Raw genomic sequence first — 16,194 nt, forward strand, 5'->3', positions numbered from 1 at the left:
TTGTTTGTCAACAAACCCAAGTTTCAGAGAGGAGGTAAAAAGGAAGTGGGGAGAACAGGGGGTGAAGTGGTTCGAGCAAGGAAGGTATCCATGGACCATATGGAAAACAAACAAGCCAGAATCAACAGCACGACCTCCACTGGTATGAAATCGTACGCTGAAGCTGTCAAGCTCGACCATAAGCCGAAAGAGATGGAGATTACGATGCCTTTGATGGGGAAGAAGGGACCAGAAGTTCCTGACGTATCTGTAGTCATTCAAACTGGGAAGGACAAAACTAACTGGTTGGATAATCTCTGGGTGGGCCGTTTAAAAAATAGAGGTATGTTTGAGAAGGCGGTGGATGAGGTTCAGGAGATGGTAGGTATGGATGTGAAGGTCTCATACTGGGGGGACGACGCCATTATTCTCCAAGATATGGATGAGGCTAAAGCAGACAAACTAAACCGTAGAGAACAATCCAACGGAGTGTCAACCATTCATTCCATCCAGAAATGGACGCCGGAGATGAAGACTGAATTCAGGCTGATATGGATTCATATCTGGGGTGTTCCTCTGGAGATATGGGAAGCAAAGCACTTTCAGACCTTGCTTTCGACATTTGGAGAGATTGTTGAACTCGATGAGCAGACAGTGGACCGTTCGAGGCTTGACGTCGCGCGGATTCTGATTCGCACAAAGGAGAAACCAATCTTCTCCAAATCGATGAAGGCTTTGGTTAACGACAAGGAGCATCACTTGTTTCTGAAGGAGGAGGTAGCTCGACCTATCGGTAAACGAGGGTGGTGGTTGGAGTTAGAAGCTTTATCGCCATCACCGTTCACGACGGTAATGGAGGATTCCGACGAAGACTCCATTACTAGCGTCCCTGACGGAGCTTCGTCGGAACACAGGAGGGTCGGGCGGCGGCAAAGATGGACCAACGCCATCAATCTATGGTGCACGGACTCCGAGGTCTCTTCTGATGGTGACGTGTCATCTCACCAGAGGGAGCTGCCTCCTGCTGCGACTCTGATGCACTGCGCCACGCGATAGGAGGTCCTCAACGGTCCTCTCACAGAACCTTTGCATGGAAGTGGAACGGAAGCTCGTAGGACTTCCTCTCATGATCAGAAATCTTTGCCGCATGAGGAAAAAGAAGACGCTGGCCCCAATGAAGATGACAGAGTCAAAAGCGCTGACCTTAGGGTCCTTCAACATAACCCAGAGGATTTTTCCCCAGTCCTATGCCCTGCGGTCAATACAAATTTAAATTCCCCTTCTAAAGTGAGTCACGGTTCGTTTAATAGCACTCACAATAGGGGGCCAAAAGGGGTAATGCAGAATTTGGGCCTGCATATTAAAGGCCCAGTATCATTTGGAGAAGAAACTACCCATAACCTCAAGGTTTACTCTAGGAAAAAGGTGGGTGTAGGAAGAAGGTTTTCGGGCCACACTAAGTTTGCTGAGACAACCAGGAATGCAAATAAGACATCACCTCTGGACCATGCAGACAGAGGCCTCATCTATAAGGAAGATGACGTGTCAGGGGGGTGCATCCAGACCACGTTGTTACACCTTAGCCCCAGACGTGTCTCAGCCCCATTTCTTCAACCAGTTTCACCAATGATCTTGCAGAGGATGAGGAGGTTCTCCACCATGATCTAGCTAGACACCTGGGTTTGACTTTTGATGATCAATTTTGTGAGGATGCAGTAACTTCACCAGCTATGATGGGAAGGAATAATCTTGCCTCATGAATATTTTAACCTTTAATTCTAGAGGCTTGGGTGGGGCTGTTAAAAGGTCAGCCATTAGAAAGCTCTCTTTGTCTAACAACCTTGATGTTCTTTGCATCCAAGAAACTAAAATGGAGTCTATTGATAGAAAACTTTGTCAGTATTTATGGGCTGACTGTAATGTTTCCTCGGAGTTTGCTCCTGCATTTAATTCTGCTGGTGGCCTCTTATGTTTATGGAACAATGACTCTTATATAGTAGACAGAAAGGTGGTTGGGAATGGGTTTATTCTGTTGGAAGGGAAGTGGATTAAGGACAACAAAAGGGTTTCCATAATTAATGTATATGCACCCTGTGATCTTCAAAGAAAGAGGCAGCAATGGGAAGATATCCTGCAGTTGAAGACAGCTTCTCAAGCAGCCATGTGGTGTGTATTAGGTGATTTCAATTCTATAAGACACCAAGATGAGAGGGTGAGCTCAACCCAATCTGTAAGTGTGGACCCTTGCATTTCTGAATTCAATGCTTGGATTTCAGACATGAACTTAGAGGAGGTTAGGTCTGTTGGGAGAAGATTTACATGGTGCAGACCTAATGGCAGTGCTTTGAGTAGACTGGACAGATTCCTTTTATCAGATGAATGGCTGTTGCAGTGGCCTGACTCTACTCAGTATGTGCTTGACAGAGACTTTTCAGACCACTGCCCCATCTTGTTGAAGTCAAAAAACATAGATTGGGGGCCAAAACCATTCAAGGTTATGGATTGGTGGCTGCAGGACAAGGGTTTCCAGCACCTAGTTTAGCAGCAATGGGGCAATTATCATCCTCCAGGATGGGGAGGATATGTCCTGAACCATAAATTAAAACTTCTCAAACAATGCATAAAGCAGTGGAGTTTAACAAATGGTGAAGCTAATGCTAGAAAAGTCATTATGATTAAAAAGGAGTTGAATGCTTTGGAGAATGGTACAAATGACAGACCTCTATCCCAAGTGGAAGTCACTCTTAAGAAATCTCTTCAAGTCCAATTGTGGGAGGCAGCTTATGCATATGAATCTATGTTGAGACAAAAGGCTAGAGTTACGTGGCTAAAAGAAGGGGACAACAACTCTACTTATTTTCACAGATTGATCAACCATAGAAGAAGAAAAAATGCTATTCCAGGTATTTTCATGGATGGTGTGTGGATTCATGAACCTTGCAAGGTCAAAGATGCAGCTGTCCTTTATTTCAGAGACAGATTTCTTGAGGAATGCTATAACAGGCCAACTCTGGATGGTGTCTTCTTTCCATCTCTGGATCTAAGAGACAAAGAAAGTCTGGTATCCAGATTTAATGAAGTGGAGATCAAATCTGCAGTTTGGGAGTGTGGGGGGGACAAAAGCCCTGGCCCGGATGGCTTCAATTTTAATTTCATTAAACACTTTTGGGAGATTTTGAAACCAGACTTCTTGAGATTCATGGATGAATTCTACATCAATGAATCCTTCCCAAAAGGAACTAATGCTTCCTTTATAGCCCTCATTCCAAAGATTAATGAACCTCAATCTTTCAATGATTATAGACCCATCTCCCTCATAGGGTGTGTCTATAAAATTGTGGCAAAAGTCTTGGCAAAGAGGCTGGCTGCTGTTTTACCAAACCTTATAGATGAAAGGCAAACGGCTTTTATGAAGGGGAGACACATTCTACATGGTGTCTTAATTGCCAATGAGGCTATAGCTGAGGCCAAATCTAGAAGTAAACCTTGCATGGTCTTCAAAGCGGACTTTGAGAAGGCTTATGACTCGGTTTCTTGGGGCTTTCTTGACTACATGCTCATGAGGATGGGTTTTTGTGAAAGGTGGAGGAAATGGATAAATGGTTATCTTTCTACTGCAACCTTATCATTTTAGTTAATGGGAGTCCATCTAAGGAGTTTACCCCTAAGAGAGGTCTAAGGCAAGGTGATCCCCTTGCACCTTTCCTCTTCAATATTGTAGCGGAAGGTCTTACAGGTTTGATGAGGTCAGCTGTGTCCAAGAATCTGTTTAGCAGTTACCTTGTGGGATCTTTAAAAGAAGAAGTGAACATCCTCCAATATGCTGATGATACCCTGTTTTTTGGAGATGCAACTAAGCATAATGTTAGAACCTTAAAATGTGTTCTAAGGTGCTTTGAGGAGGCATCTGGCCTCAAGATAAACTACTCTAAAAGTCACTTTGGTTGCTTGGGTAAATCTGTAAGCTGGTGCAGGGAAGCTGCCTTATTCCTTAATTGCAATACTTTGGACTTTCCTTTTATTTACCTTGGAATTCCAGTTGGGGTGTCCTCTAAGAGCTGGATCGTGTGGCAGCCCATTGTAACGAGGTTTGAAGTTAAACTTGCAACATGGAAGCAAAGAACTCTGTCTATGGGGGGCAGAATCACCCTTATTAATTCTGTCCTCTCAGCCTTACCTATCTACCTTCTATCCTTCTGTGGGGAGGACACCAAGAGGCCAACAAAATTCCTTGGGTGAAGTGGGCAAAGTTTGTCTTCCTAAGAACAAAGGGGGTTTAGGGATTAAAGACCTATCTCTATTTAATGAAGCTTTACTTGGCAAATGGGGGTGGCATCTGGCTAATAATCATGACCAACCGTGGGCTAGAATCTTAATCTCTAAGTATGGTGGGTGGAAGGAGTTGATTTCTGGTACAAGGAGGAACTTCACTTCCCAATGGTGGCAGGACTTGAAGAGCATATTTCAGCAGCATCACAAGGACTGCTTTATTGATAATTTAATATGGAGGGTAGGAAGGGGGTCCAGTATCAGTTTCTGGAAGGATAAATGGATGGAGGGAAATTGTAATCTCCAAGGAAAATATCCCCAATTATATTTGATCAGTAAACAGCAGAATTCACCAATCAATTCTATGGGAGATTATGTGGAAGGTAGGTGGGAATGGAAGTTATCATGGAGAAGGGACTTTTTTGATCATGAAATTCAAGTGGCAGCTGATTTCCTAGCTGAGATCGATTCTGCTCTCATTCAACAATCCAGCAGAGATCCTTTGGTGGAAGCCAGACACTAATGGAATATTTTCAACAAAATCTGCCTACAAAGTGCTGCAGGAGTCTCACCATAATGATAGTGAGGACATTGTTCTTAATTGTATGTGGAAATTGAAAATTCCTCCAAAAGTGAGTGCATTTTCTTGGAGATTTTTCAAAAATAGACTTCCCACTATGGACAATCTCAGAAAGAGACAGGTCACAATGCCTTCTTATAGCTGTCCTCTATGTGACCATGAAGAAGAATCGATTTATCACCTTATGTTCAACTGTGAAAAGACTAGGAGTCTTTGGTGGGAGACAATGAGATGGGTTAATAGAGTGGGTCCTCATTCCATGGATCCAAAGAATCACTTTTTACAATTCACCCAGTGGAATAGCAAAGCTAGGACAATCAAAAGATGGGAATTTCGGTGGCTAGCCCTGTCCTTCTCCATTTGGTCTCATAGAAACGCCATTCTTTTCAAGAACCAGCCGTTCACTCCTGAAAAGGTCATGGATGATGCCTTGTTCCACACCTGGTCCTGGCTAAAATGTGTGGAGAAGGACTTCAACATGCACTTTACTTTCTGGTCAACCAATCTAAAGGATGTTTTTTCCTAGAGGGGATGGGTTTGTACTTTGGTGGGCTGCCTTCGGTCTCTCCTAATGGGGTGCAGACTGTATTTGTATTGCTTTTATCTTTGTATTTTCAGTACACCTAGTACTGGATTTCATATATAATATATTGATTTTTGCTGTGCAAAAAAAAAAAAAAAGGAGCTAATTGCTGAATATTTTGGGATTTTCCAGTAACATGAAAAGATGCTCCAGAATCAGGGATCTAATTAGAATTATTAGACTGTAGATCGATATTTGTCAACATAGCACTAGGTGGATGAGAGGTTGAAGCTTTATAGCTGTTAGGATTTATCAAACATCGGAGGGATGAGAACCATTAGTGGTCTGTCTAGAAGCAGCATTAGAGGTGTTTTGCTGTGAAGAATAATTCTGAGATAAGTAATTTTGGGCTGGTTGATAATTCTGACTTGACTGATATGAGTTAGGAGGTGGAACTGAGCGATCATTAAGTGTCAAATTAGGATTTGGTTGATACTTTCTGATCATATCGATAATGACAATGAGAAGCGGTATGACCATACTATAATCTTGTGAGCTAGGAGAAGAGCCTCAATTTCTGCAATCGGAAGAGGTTCAAACTTGCTTTCAACCACTAAAATAACAGAATTATAACCTCGTGGGAGACCTTTGAGCAGCGCATCGACATGCTCTTGAGGAGAAATCGGACTTCCTACCGAAGCAAGAGAATCAGCGATCTCCTGAACTTTGGGAAGAAACGCATGCATCGACTTATCCTTGAGCATTGTAGATCGCAGCTCAGTGCTCAATTTCCTTGCTTGAGCTCGCGTTTGTTTGTTGAAGTATTCATGAATCTTCTCCCAGACTTGATTTTCTTTTCCGATTTGACAATCTGCATTAGTAAGAAATTGCGGTGGAATCAAAGGATTTGCAATGAAACATTGAAGCTGGTGTGGATCGCTGGTTTAACTTGTTGATGCCATAACAGAAAGTTGGAGTCATCAAGCTTTTCACTGATCGAATTAGGAAACACGGAAGAGGAGGGAAAGGAGTTGTTTGATTCTGCCATTATTGATCGCTTGATCGAACTAGGCTCTAGATACCATATTAGAATTGATAACAGAGAAATGAAAAAGGGGAGAAATTCAGTTTTATTAACCCAACTAACTCAATGCTTACAGCTTCATATTTATAGACTAATCAGTTAGTTAGGACAGCTGTCAACAGCTGTCACTAACTAACTAACTCTAACTAACTGAGCAAACTAACTACCCAAACTGCAGTTCCTTTACAATTCTCCAATACAATTTTAGTGCCAATATTACCTTTTAAGACTTGCTTTCACGTAATTAGGCGAGGCATTGCTTCTAGAGATGTTAAACTGAATAATATACCTTAATGGTTATCTTCATCATCAAACACTTCTGAATTATGTTTTTGACCAGACTTCCATTTTGTTTCTCATAAATTTGAATCTCATATCGAAGACTTTGCTGCTCCTATTATATGGGATGAGAGAATGAGTAGAGAGAGAAACACGGGGTGGGAGAGAGTTAGGACCAGAGGTAGGACAACAGTGAGAGATAGTGAGCTTACATGTGGATCCTCGATGGACATACTCCGGCAACAGGGATGGTCAACAACAAAACTACAGACGGGAAAACTGGAGGGACAAGAAGGATGTTTCGTCCTTCTACTTCACAAGATTTCCAGACAACATCACAAAACAGGACATGTGGCAAAGTTTTAGGAAGTGGGGCGATTTGAGGGAGATCTTTATCTCAAAGAAGAGAAACAGGAATGGTAGGAGATACGGTTTCGCTAGATTCAAGGGAGTGAACGATGCGCATAAGTTAGCGAGGCAACTGGACCAGATTGTCATCGGAGGCTTGAAGTTGTACGTGAACATACCTAAATATGGGAGAGACACGGCAATGAAGACAGCGGCACCATCAGTACCACTCGGGCATGAGGGGAAGCAGCCAAAAGAAGCACCACATCGAGGACAGCATCAAGCAACAAGGGGCTCGACCTCGTATGCGGCGGTAGTAGCCAGAGACAAGTACAATGCTGGTCAACCGAAGGTTTTATACAAGGAGGCTACCAAGCGAGTCGAGTCACGATCATCGTTACTCCTCGATATTCCTCTGCATGACAAGCAGTGGTTTAGACAAGCATGGGTTGGGCGACTGAAAGACTTGAGGTGGTACGATAGACTTGAAGAAGACCCACAGTGGGACTTTGGCGTAGAAATAACCCCGAAGTACATGGGGGACGACATGGTGCTTTTACTCGGGCTTACGGACGATACAGCCAAACGCATGGTGAACGAGGTAGTGGAGGAAGAAGACTCCATGTCTACTTGCTGGAAAAATGGCACCCGAGCCTAAGAACGGGGCATAGATTAACTTGGGTACAGTACTGGGGCATTCCACTTATAGCCTGAGATAGGAAGTACATCCAGCAGATTGTGGCCGCAATAGGGACCTGGTGGATGTTGATGACGATACAGAGGAGGTTAGAAGGGTGGACCATGCTAGGGTGCTCATCCGTACGCCGTGGAGCCCCACCATCCATCACACCGTAAGTGTCGATATTGGGGGGGAAGCATACCAAGTGCAGGTAGTGGAGGAACTTAGTTGAGGCCTTGAAAAGTGTAACTGCTGGCGACGGAGGGAGATATGGTTGTCGGAGGAAATAGACTCCGACGACAGCTGTTTGGGAACGCCGATAAAGGACACCGGGGGAGCTTTCACTAACGACGAGACGCAAGAAACGAGCAGTCACGGGGAAGCGATTGAGCTACGATGACCATCAAGCGCTGACACAACAGGGACCCACGACGGACTGAATCTGCCGGCGATGAAGGCCCACAATGTCGCTTTAACCAATGGTCAACCTGACTACGACGGACCACTGGACATTCCCTTAGTCCAGCGGACAAAGCCTCTCTACCCGACACTACGCGTAACGGATACCTGCGCTGCCACCAATGTCTGCCACGTGGAACGACATGAGCTATCAGAAGGAGGACAACACTCGCAAGTTGAACGAAACCAAAAGAAGGATGGGGAGCAGATGGGGGTTGTCGACAAACCCGAGGGGGAAGCAAAGGAGCACAAAAAGGGAAATCTAGAAATTGACAGCGTAGGTGCCGTGGAGGGGAGTTTCATTTCAATGGGAAAAGTGGCACATGAATGCCAGCTGGAAACTGAAGTGGGATGTAATGGGCTTGGAATTTCTACCCACACCCCCACTGCTAATAAGCCCATGTGCGGAAACAGCCCACAAAAAATAGATTTCACCCCCAACAATTTTAAATTTTATTCACGAACAAGGTGGCATCAAAGGCAAATTTCAGAGGGTTGCCTGAAAGAAAAAAAATTCCCATCAACACACAACAACAACAAATGGCAGAGAATGATAAAGGAGCTTCTCTGAACAGTGGGCACTTGGGCCAAAAAATAGATACACCAGTTACGCAGGACACAAAAAGCCAAACTTTTCACTTCTCAGTTACTGGAAGCAGAAGCTATCGGGAACATGGCTAAAGTGATGGGGATGACAAGTGAAATAGACCAACAAAGGCTAATCAACAGAATTGAGGAAATGGAGGAAAGGGATTTGAAGGAGGCAGAGAGATTGGGTGCAAGAATACAAGACCCATGAATATTATTTCCTACAATGTAAGGGACTTAGGGAAGGGGGTAAAATTGGCTGCAATTAGGAGAATGGTCTGGAAAGAAAAAATCGATTTGCTGTGTATTCAAGAGACTAAAACAGAAAACATTGACAAGAGTGTGTGCCAAGCTTTGTGGGGGGATTCGGAGGTAGGATGGGAATTGCAGCCCGCAACAAACACAGCAGGCGGGTTATTGTGTTTATGGAGTGAAGAAGATTTCAAAGTGCACAGCAAAGTCATAGGCAGTGGCTTCATCTTATTGGTAGGTCAATGGCTTAAGGAGGCTCAACAGGTGCATATTGTAAACATTTATTCACCTTGTGATGTTCAGAGCAAGAGAAGTCTATGGGAGAACATAAAGGAACTAAAAAATTCTCATAATGGAGGATTGTGGTGCATTCTGGGGGATTTCAACAATGTCAGAAACCCTTCAGAAAGGATCTGCAGATGTCAAAGAGGAGAGGCAGATAATAGCATAAAGGAGTTTAACGAGTGGATTGAAGATTTGGAGGTAGAGGATGCACCATGGATGGGAAGGAAGTTCACTTGGTATAGACTGAATGGGTCAGCCAAAAGCAAGCTTGATAGATTTCTAGTGTCACCTGAGTGGATCACCAAATGGCCTGCAACCACGCAATGCACCTTGGATAGAAACTTCTTAGATCATTGTCCGATTATCCTTAGGTCGAAAGTTATTGATTGGGGACCCAAACCTTTTAGGGTTCTGAATTCTTGGCTTCTAGACAGTTCCTTTATAAGAGATGTGCATGATTGCTGGTCATCTACCCAACAAAGTGGATGGGGGGGCTACGTTCTCAAAGAAAAAATAAAACGACTCAAAAACAGATTGAAGATATGGAATAAGGAGAATTATGGGGACACATATAAGAAGGTAAAGCAGATCCAAGATGAGTTAAGCAATCTTGAAGGGTTGACAATGGATAGGCAACTATCACCCTAGGAGGTAATCTTCAGAAAGCAGCTATAGGAAAAACTGTGGGTGGCTGCCCACTCACATGAGTCCTTTCTAAGGCAAAAAGCAAGAACAAGATGGATTAAGGAGGGGGATTGTAACTCGAGGTATTTTCACCTCATGATCAATGCGCCTCGTAGAAGCAGTCTACTGAAGGGAATAATGATTGAAGGATCCTGGGTTGACGAACCCCATAAGGTGAAAGAGGTAGTTAAAGAGTTCTTTCTACAAAGATTTCAAGAGCCAAAGCCTTTCAAACCAACACTTGATGGAGTACGGTTCTAAGAAATTAACCATTATCAGAATGAGTCATTGGTAGCAAGATTTAAGGAGGAGGAGGTAAAAGAGGCGGTTTGGGATTGCGGAAGTGAGAAAAGCCCGGGTCCAGATGGTCTCAACTTCAAGTTCATTAAGAAATTCTGGCAAACCCTCAAGCCTGACATCCTTCGTTTCCTAGATGAGTTCTATGTGAATGGGATCTTCCCGAAGGGCTGTAATGCGTCGTTCATAGCCTTAATCCCAAAGGTATCTGATCTGCAAGGACTGTCAGATCACAGACCTATTTCATTAATAGGCTGTATATACAAGATCGTCAGCAAGCTGTTGGCCAAAAGATTAAAGATGGTGATGCCGTCTATTATAGATGGAAGACAATCAGCGTTCATAGAAGGTAGACACTTATTACATGGAGTGCTAGTAGCGAATGAGGTGGTGGAGGAGGCTAAGAGAAAGCAGATGCCATGCCTTGTTTTCAAAGTAGACTATGAGAAGGCATATGACTCAGTTTCATGGAATTTTTTATTCTATATGATGAGAAGGATGGGTTTTTGTCCTAGATGGATTGAAGGTTGCTTATCATCTGCGTCCGTTTTGATTCTGGTGAACGGAAGTCCATCGGCAGAGTTCACCCCCCAAAGAGGGCTAAGGCTAGGAGATCCACTGGTGCCTTTTCTTTTCAATATTGTAGCTGAAGGTCTAAGCGGATTGGTGAGGGAAGCTATCGATAAGAAACTGTATATAGGCTTTGCAGTTGGGAGAGACAAAGTGGATGTTTCCATCCTACAGTATGCAGATGATACCAACTTTTTCAGTGAGGCGTCAATGGAGAATACTGTAGCAATCAAAGCCATCTTAAGGACATTTGAAATGGTGTCAGGCTTTAAAATCAACTTTGCAAAAAGCAGCTTTGGTGCAATTGGCATGCCGGAATCGTGGAAGCAAAACGAGCAAATTATTTGAATTGTAGTTTGTTGGCCATTCCTTTTGTATATTTGGGGATTCCCATTGGGGCAAATCCAAGGAGAAGTCAGTTGTGGGATCCAATCATCCATAAATGTGAGAGGAAACTAGTAAAATGGAAACAGAGACATATATCTTTTGGGGGGAAAATCACTCTTATTCATTCAATCCTAACCTCTATTCCAATTTATTTTTTTTAATCTTTTTTCAGGGTTCCTAGAAGGGTGGTGGACAAGTTGGTATGCATACAAAGGAGATTTCTTTGGGGGGGAGGAGTCGACCAACACAAGATTGCTTGGGTCAAGTGGGAGACAGTGTGCCTCCCTAAAGACAAAGGAGGGTTGGGAATCAAGGACATCAACAATTTCAATCTTGCATTGCTTACCAAATGGAAGTGGAACCTATTCAATCATGGTGGAGAGCTACGGACAAGGGTTTTGGAATCAAAGTATGGAGGATGGAGGGGCCTTGATGAGGCATCAAATGATAGTCATGCTTCGTTATGGTGGAGAGATCTAAAATTGGCTATCCACAATCCGCAATATGAGACCGCTTTACAGGGAGGAATAGTATGGAAGGTGGGGAGTGGTGACAAGATAAGATTTTGGGAGGACAGGTGGCTTGATGGTGACACAACACTACTTGCAAAATATCCTAGGCTGTATCTAATTTCATGCCAACACAATCAGACAATTCAGGAGATGGGAGTCCAGGAGGTTAATGGTTGGGAGTGGAAATTCGAATGGAGAAGAAATTTGTTCGAGAATGAGCTTGTCATGGCTGATTGTTTCCTTAACGATGTGAATGGAGACATTATTCAACCTCATAGAAGGGATGCTTGGATTTGGAAGCCACACCCGAGTGGACAGTATTCAATTAGAAGTGTCTATGATGTGTTGAGAGGAGAGGACTTCAAAGGGGACAATGTGAAGGTGTTTGAAGAGTTATGGAAGCTAAGGATCCCACCTAAATTTGTGGTTTTTGCATGGAGATTGCTTAAAGAAAGATTGCCATCAAAAAAGAATTTGATTAAGAGGTAGGTGACAATCATTGATACATTATGTCCCTTTTGCAGGAAATCGTGGTCGTGGGTGAGAATTCAAGGTGTCTTCCCGCAAAACCCTAGGCAGCATTTCTCCCAACATGTGAATTGTCTGGCCAAGGGTATTAGGGATATCAGATGGAGGTGTTGGTGGCTGGCCCTTACATGGGCAGTGTGGCAACACAGGAACAATATAATCTTTTCAAACCAAACTTTTGATGGCAACAAGGTGATGGACGATGCTATATTTACACTATGGACGTGGCTGGAGGTTTTTGAGAAGGATTTTGCTCTCCCCTACAGCCATTGGTCGTCTAACATGCCAGCGGCTTTTGTTTATTAGGATGGGGTAGTAAGTTCAGAAAGGGGTAGCACTTTAACAATGTATTCACCCAACTATTGGTTCCTGTCGAGACTGATTATAGTCTGATTCTGGAACCATTTGTCTGGAAATTTAACTACTTGTATTCACTGTACCTCTGGTACTTGATTATTTATATATATAATTTATGTTTGCTGATTAAAAAAAAAAAACATTGCTGCTCCTTGTCTTGAACTGGATAATGATTTTATATATTCTTGCCTTACTTGTCACTTATGCTTTTGGAGTATCTAGAAAATCATGTGGAAACTGAACAAGTCAATTGCAAAAGAACTTTTACCTACACAACCTGTGGATTTTCCTATTGAACCTTGGTGGGGAGTTTGTCTGGTGAACTTTACTTTGGAAGAATTTAAGGTGAGGTCTGCATTTCACCCTTATTAACAGAGGAAGGTTCATTTACAATAACGTTGTTCATTGTGTTAATTAGGAAATAAGAAGAAATTTAGGAATTCACTTTTTTTTCTTGTGTTGTCTTCTCCCTTTATAGAAACTTTCAGAAGAGGAAATGGCCATGATAGATAAAGTATGTAAGGAGGAAGCAAATTCATTTATCCTGTTTGATCCTGATGTTGTGAAGGGTCTTTATAGCCGGGGATTGATCTATTTTGATGTTCCTGTATATCCTGATGATCGGTTTAAAGGTGTGTTTTGGTTCTATTTTTTGCTTACTGGGCTTTACTTTCAAAATATCATTTTCAAAGCTATGATTCTGAAGCATTCAAAATTTAAAGCTTCTTATTTGGAACAACTTCATATCCCTAATACATTATAATCTAAGGCATGCCTTGGGGGAGGTATGGCTCACAAATTAGAGTTGTTCATCGGTTCAATTTGTTCTGTTTAGAGGCATCTGTATTTTAAAATTGTAACTAAACTGTTCGTGGTTTTGCAACTGAATGATACCAAATCCAATAGGGTATTGTTTTTTAGCTTATTAGTTCCAATGTGGTTGAATTGTTTCAGAGTTGGTTTTGCACACAAATAGATCATCCATTCATAAGTGAAATGACTAAAAACTTGTCCAAATCAATCAAAACTCAGCACAGGATGTTTGATATTTGATTTTGTAATCATATTCATAACACATTGGGCAAGAATTAAACACAAAATACCTAACATCAATAAAATATAGCCATATCATCCAGAAAACTCCAAATTAGCCCTTATTAGCTTTCATTTCAATTTGGCTAGAAAGCCTTGACAAAGACCTAGAAGCTGCTAGAGACAGTATAGTTGCTTGAGCACTAGTCAAAAGTGACAAAGTTATCCCAAAAAACATCAAAACATTTCCTATTATGTCACAACTGCATAGAAAAGGCGGAGATTGGAGAGACAAGGTGCATATTGGTGCAAACCTTGGTGGATGACGATTTTTGGTGAGTGGAGCTAGGAGGAACACAACAAAAAGGATAAGTAGAATTAGTTATTTTAGTCAACTCAACTAACCTTGGATTATTTGACGGTTGTTCTGACAGCTGTACACAGCTGTCCTAGCTCTAGTATAAATACTAGAGGTGTAACTACTTTTCAGTTTGGTTAGTTAATATCAAAAACTCCATTTCAGATTTATCTTTTCTCTTCTTTTCATTACTGAAACCTTTTATGGTAATCAGAGCTTTGTTTGATCCTAAGGATTGTTAATGGCTTTCGCAAACAACAATGTTACTTCTTTTAATCCTCCTCCTCCCCAACCACTGCCGATTTCACTGTTTCTGGTGACTTAAACGTTGTTTCCGATGGCTGTGACACCACTTCAGACGGCTGCGACTCCGTTATCGCAATCTGCGACTTCTTTCTCGCATTCAATTTCAAAGAAATTAACGAACTCGAACTACCTGCTTTGGTGTCAGCAAGTAGAACCAGTGCTTATAGGTCATCATCATCTTCATCACTTCCTCGTGCATCCAATGATTCCGCTGAGGTTCAAAACCTTAGCAGATTGTGATCTCGGCAATGTCTCGCGGAGTTTGTTGCTTGGGAACAACAGGATCAACTTTTGTTGTCCTGGCTTTAGTCAACAATTTCCGATGAAGTGCTTCCGCATTTAATAGGTTGCAAAACCGTGTGGCATCTTTGGGACAAGCTTCACTCACACTTTCATTTTGTGATTCGTGCCAAGACATGTCAACTTTGGACCGAGTTTCATAGTCTTGTGTTGGAAAATCGGTTAGTGTCTAAATATTTGCTTCACATTCAATCTCTTGTTAATTCTCTGGATTCAATTTGGTTTCTATTACTCCGGAAGAGCATCTTGATGTTATCCTCGAGGACTACCTAAAGAATACTTTTAAAGAAAAAAAACAGAAGCATATTGAGACCGAAACTGTGTATGTGGATACAACACAGTTATGAGTTTATATAGGCTTATTGCACTTATTACAAATAAATGGAGGATACTTAATTTCCTCTAAATCAGTGATTATATGCCTATAAATGATATTTATTACAATGAATGCAGAATATCAACACTGATTCTCAACGTTCTCCCTCAAGCTGGAGCATATAGATCATATGCGCCAAACTTGTTTTAAATATAACCAATTCTCGGTCCCCTTAGAGACTTAGTGAAGATATCTGCCAACTGATCACTGGAGTTAGCAAATCTTGTTGTAATATTTCTCGATTCAATCTTTTCTCTGATAAAATGGTAATCCACCTCAATATATTTTGTCCTCTCATGAAAGACTGGATTGGAGGCAATATGTAAAGTTGCTTGATTGTCACATGTAAGCATCATTTGTATGTCCTCTTCAAACTTGAGCTCTTTGAGAAGTTGTTTCAGCCATATGAGTTCACAAGTTACCGAAGCCATGGCCTTGTATTCTGCTTCAGCACTTGATCTGGCTATGACACTTTGCTTCTTACTTTTCCAAGATATCAAGTTTCCTTCAATCAATACACAATATCCCGATGTGGACTGTGTATCACTGGGTGACCCTACTTTGGGGATGTCCCTTATCTTCATAAATGAGACCTTTTCCAGGAGCACTCTTAATGTATTTCAGAATTCGAATGACTGCATTCCAATGATCTTGGCAGGGAGAGTTTAGAGACTGACTTACCGTGCTCATTGCAAAGGCAATATCAAGACGAGTGACTGTGAGGTAGTTCAGTTTCCCAACCAGACTTCTATATCTTTCAAGGTCTGAGAATGGTTCCCCCTGATCTGGTGACAATTTGACACTAGGATCCATAGGAGTGCCTACTGGCTTGGCATTTAATAGGCCTATTTCTTCCAGGATGTCAAGGGCATATATCCTTTGAGAGATCACCACAACATTCTTGGATTAGCAACTTCAATACCAAGAAAATACTGAAGCTTACCAAGGTCTTTAGTTTGGAATTGGCAACAGAGGTACTGCTTCAAGTTGGTAATGCCATGTTGGTCTCTACCTGGAGAAAAAGTATTTGTGTAATCCTATCCATACACCCAAGTGCAACCTTTTGCTACCAAGCGTGCCTTGATATGATCAATGGTTCCATTAGGGCCAATTTTAAGAGTATACAACCACTGACACCCAACAATGGATTTCCAAGGCAAAA

At 42.2% G+C, this 16,194-nt stretch overlaps 1 protein-coding gene across 6 annotated transcripts in view; it reads left to right on the forward strand.

The window, feature by feature from the left end:
- LOC114382809 (protein FAM91A1-like) overlaps positions 1 to 16,194 on the forward strand; it is a 52,480-nt gene that overhangs the window by 16,133 nt on the left and 20,153 nt on the right. For 5 of the 6 annotated variants that reach the window (XR_003660291.1, XM_028342434.1, XM_028342433.1 and 2 more), the window contains 2 exons: positions 12,883 to 13,005; positions 13,139 to 13,292. Coding sequence is in view for 5 of the 6 variants with exons in the window: in XM_028342434.1 (XP_028198235.1) it covers positions 12,883 to 13,005; positions 13,139 to 13,292 (277 nt within the window). In the remaining variant the exon portion in view is untranslated. Of the gene's footprint in view, positions 1 to 12,875; positions 13,006 to 13,138; positions 13,293 to 16,194 lie in introns of all 6 variants that reach the window. The other variant, XM_028342436.1, reaches the window with a different exon arrangement.

The sequence above is a fragment of the Glycine soja genome, chromosome 13 (assembly GCF_004193775.1).
Source record: "Glycine soja cultivar W05 chromosome 13, ASM419377v2, whole genome shotgun sequence".
Classification (NCBI taxonomy): Eukaryota; Viridiplantae; Streptophyta; class Magnoliopsida; order Fabales; family Fabaceae; genus Glycine; species Glycine soja.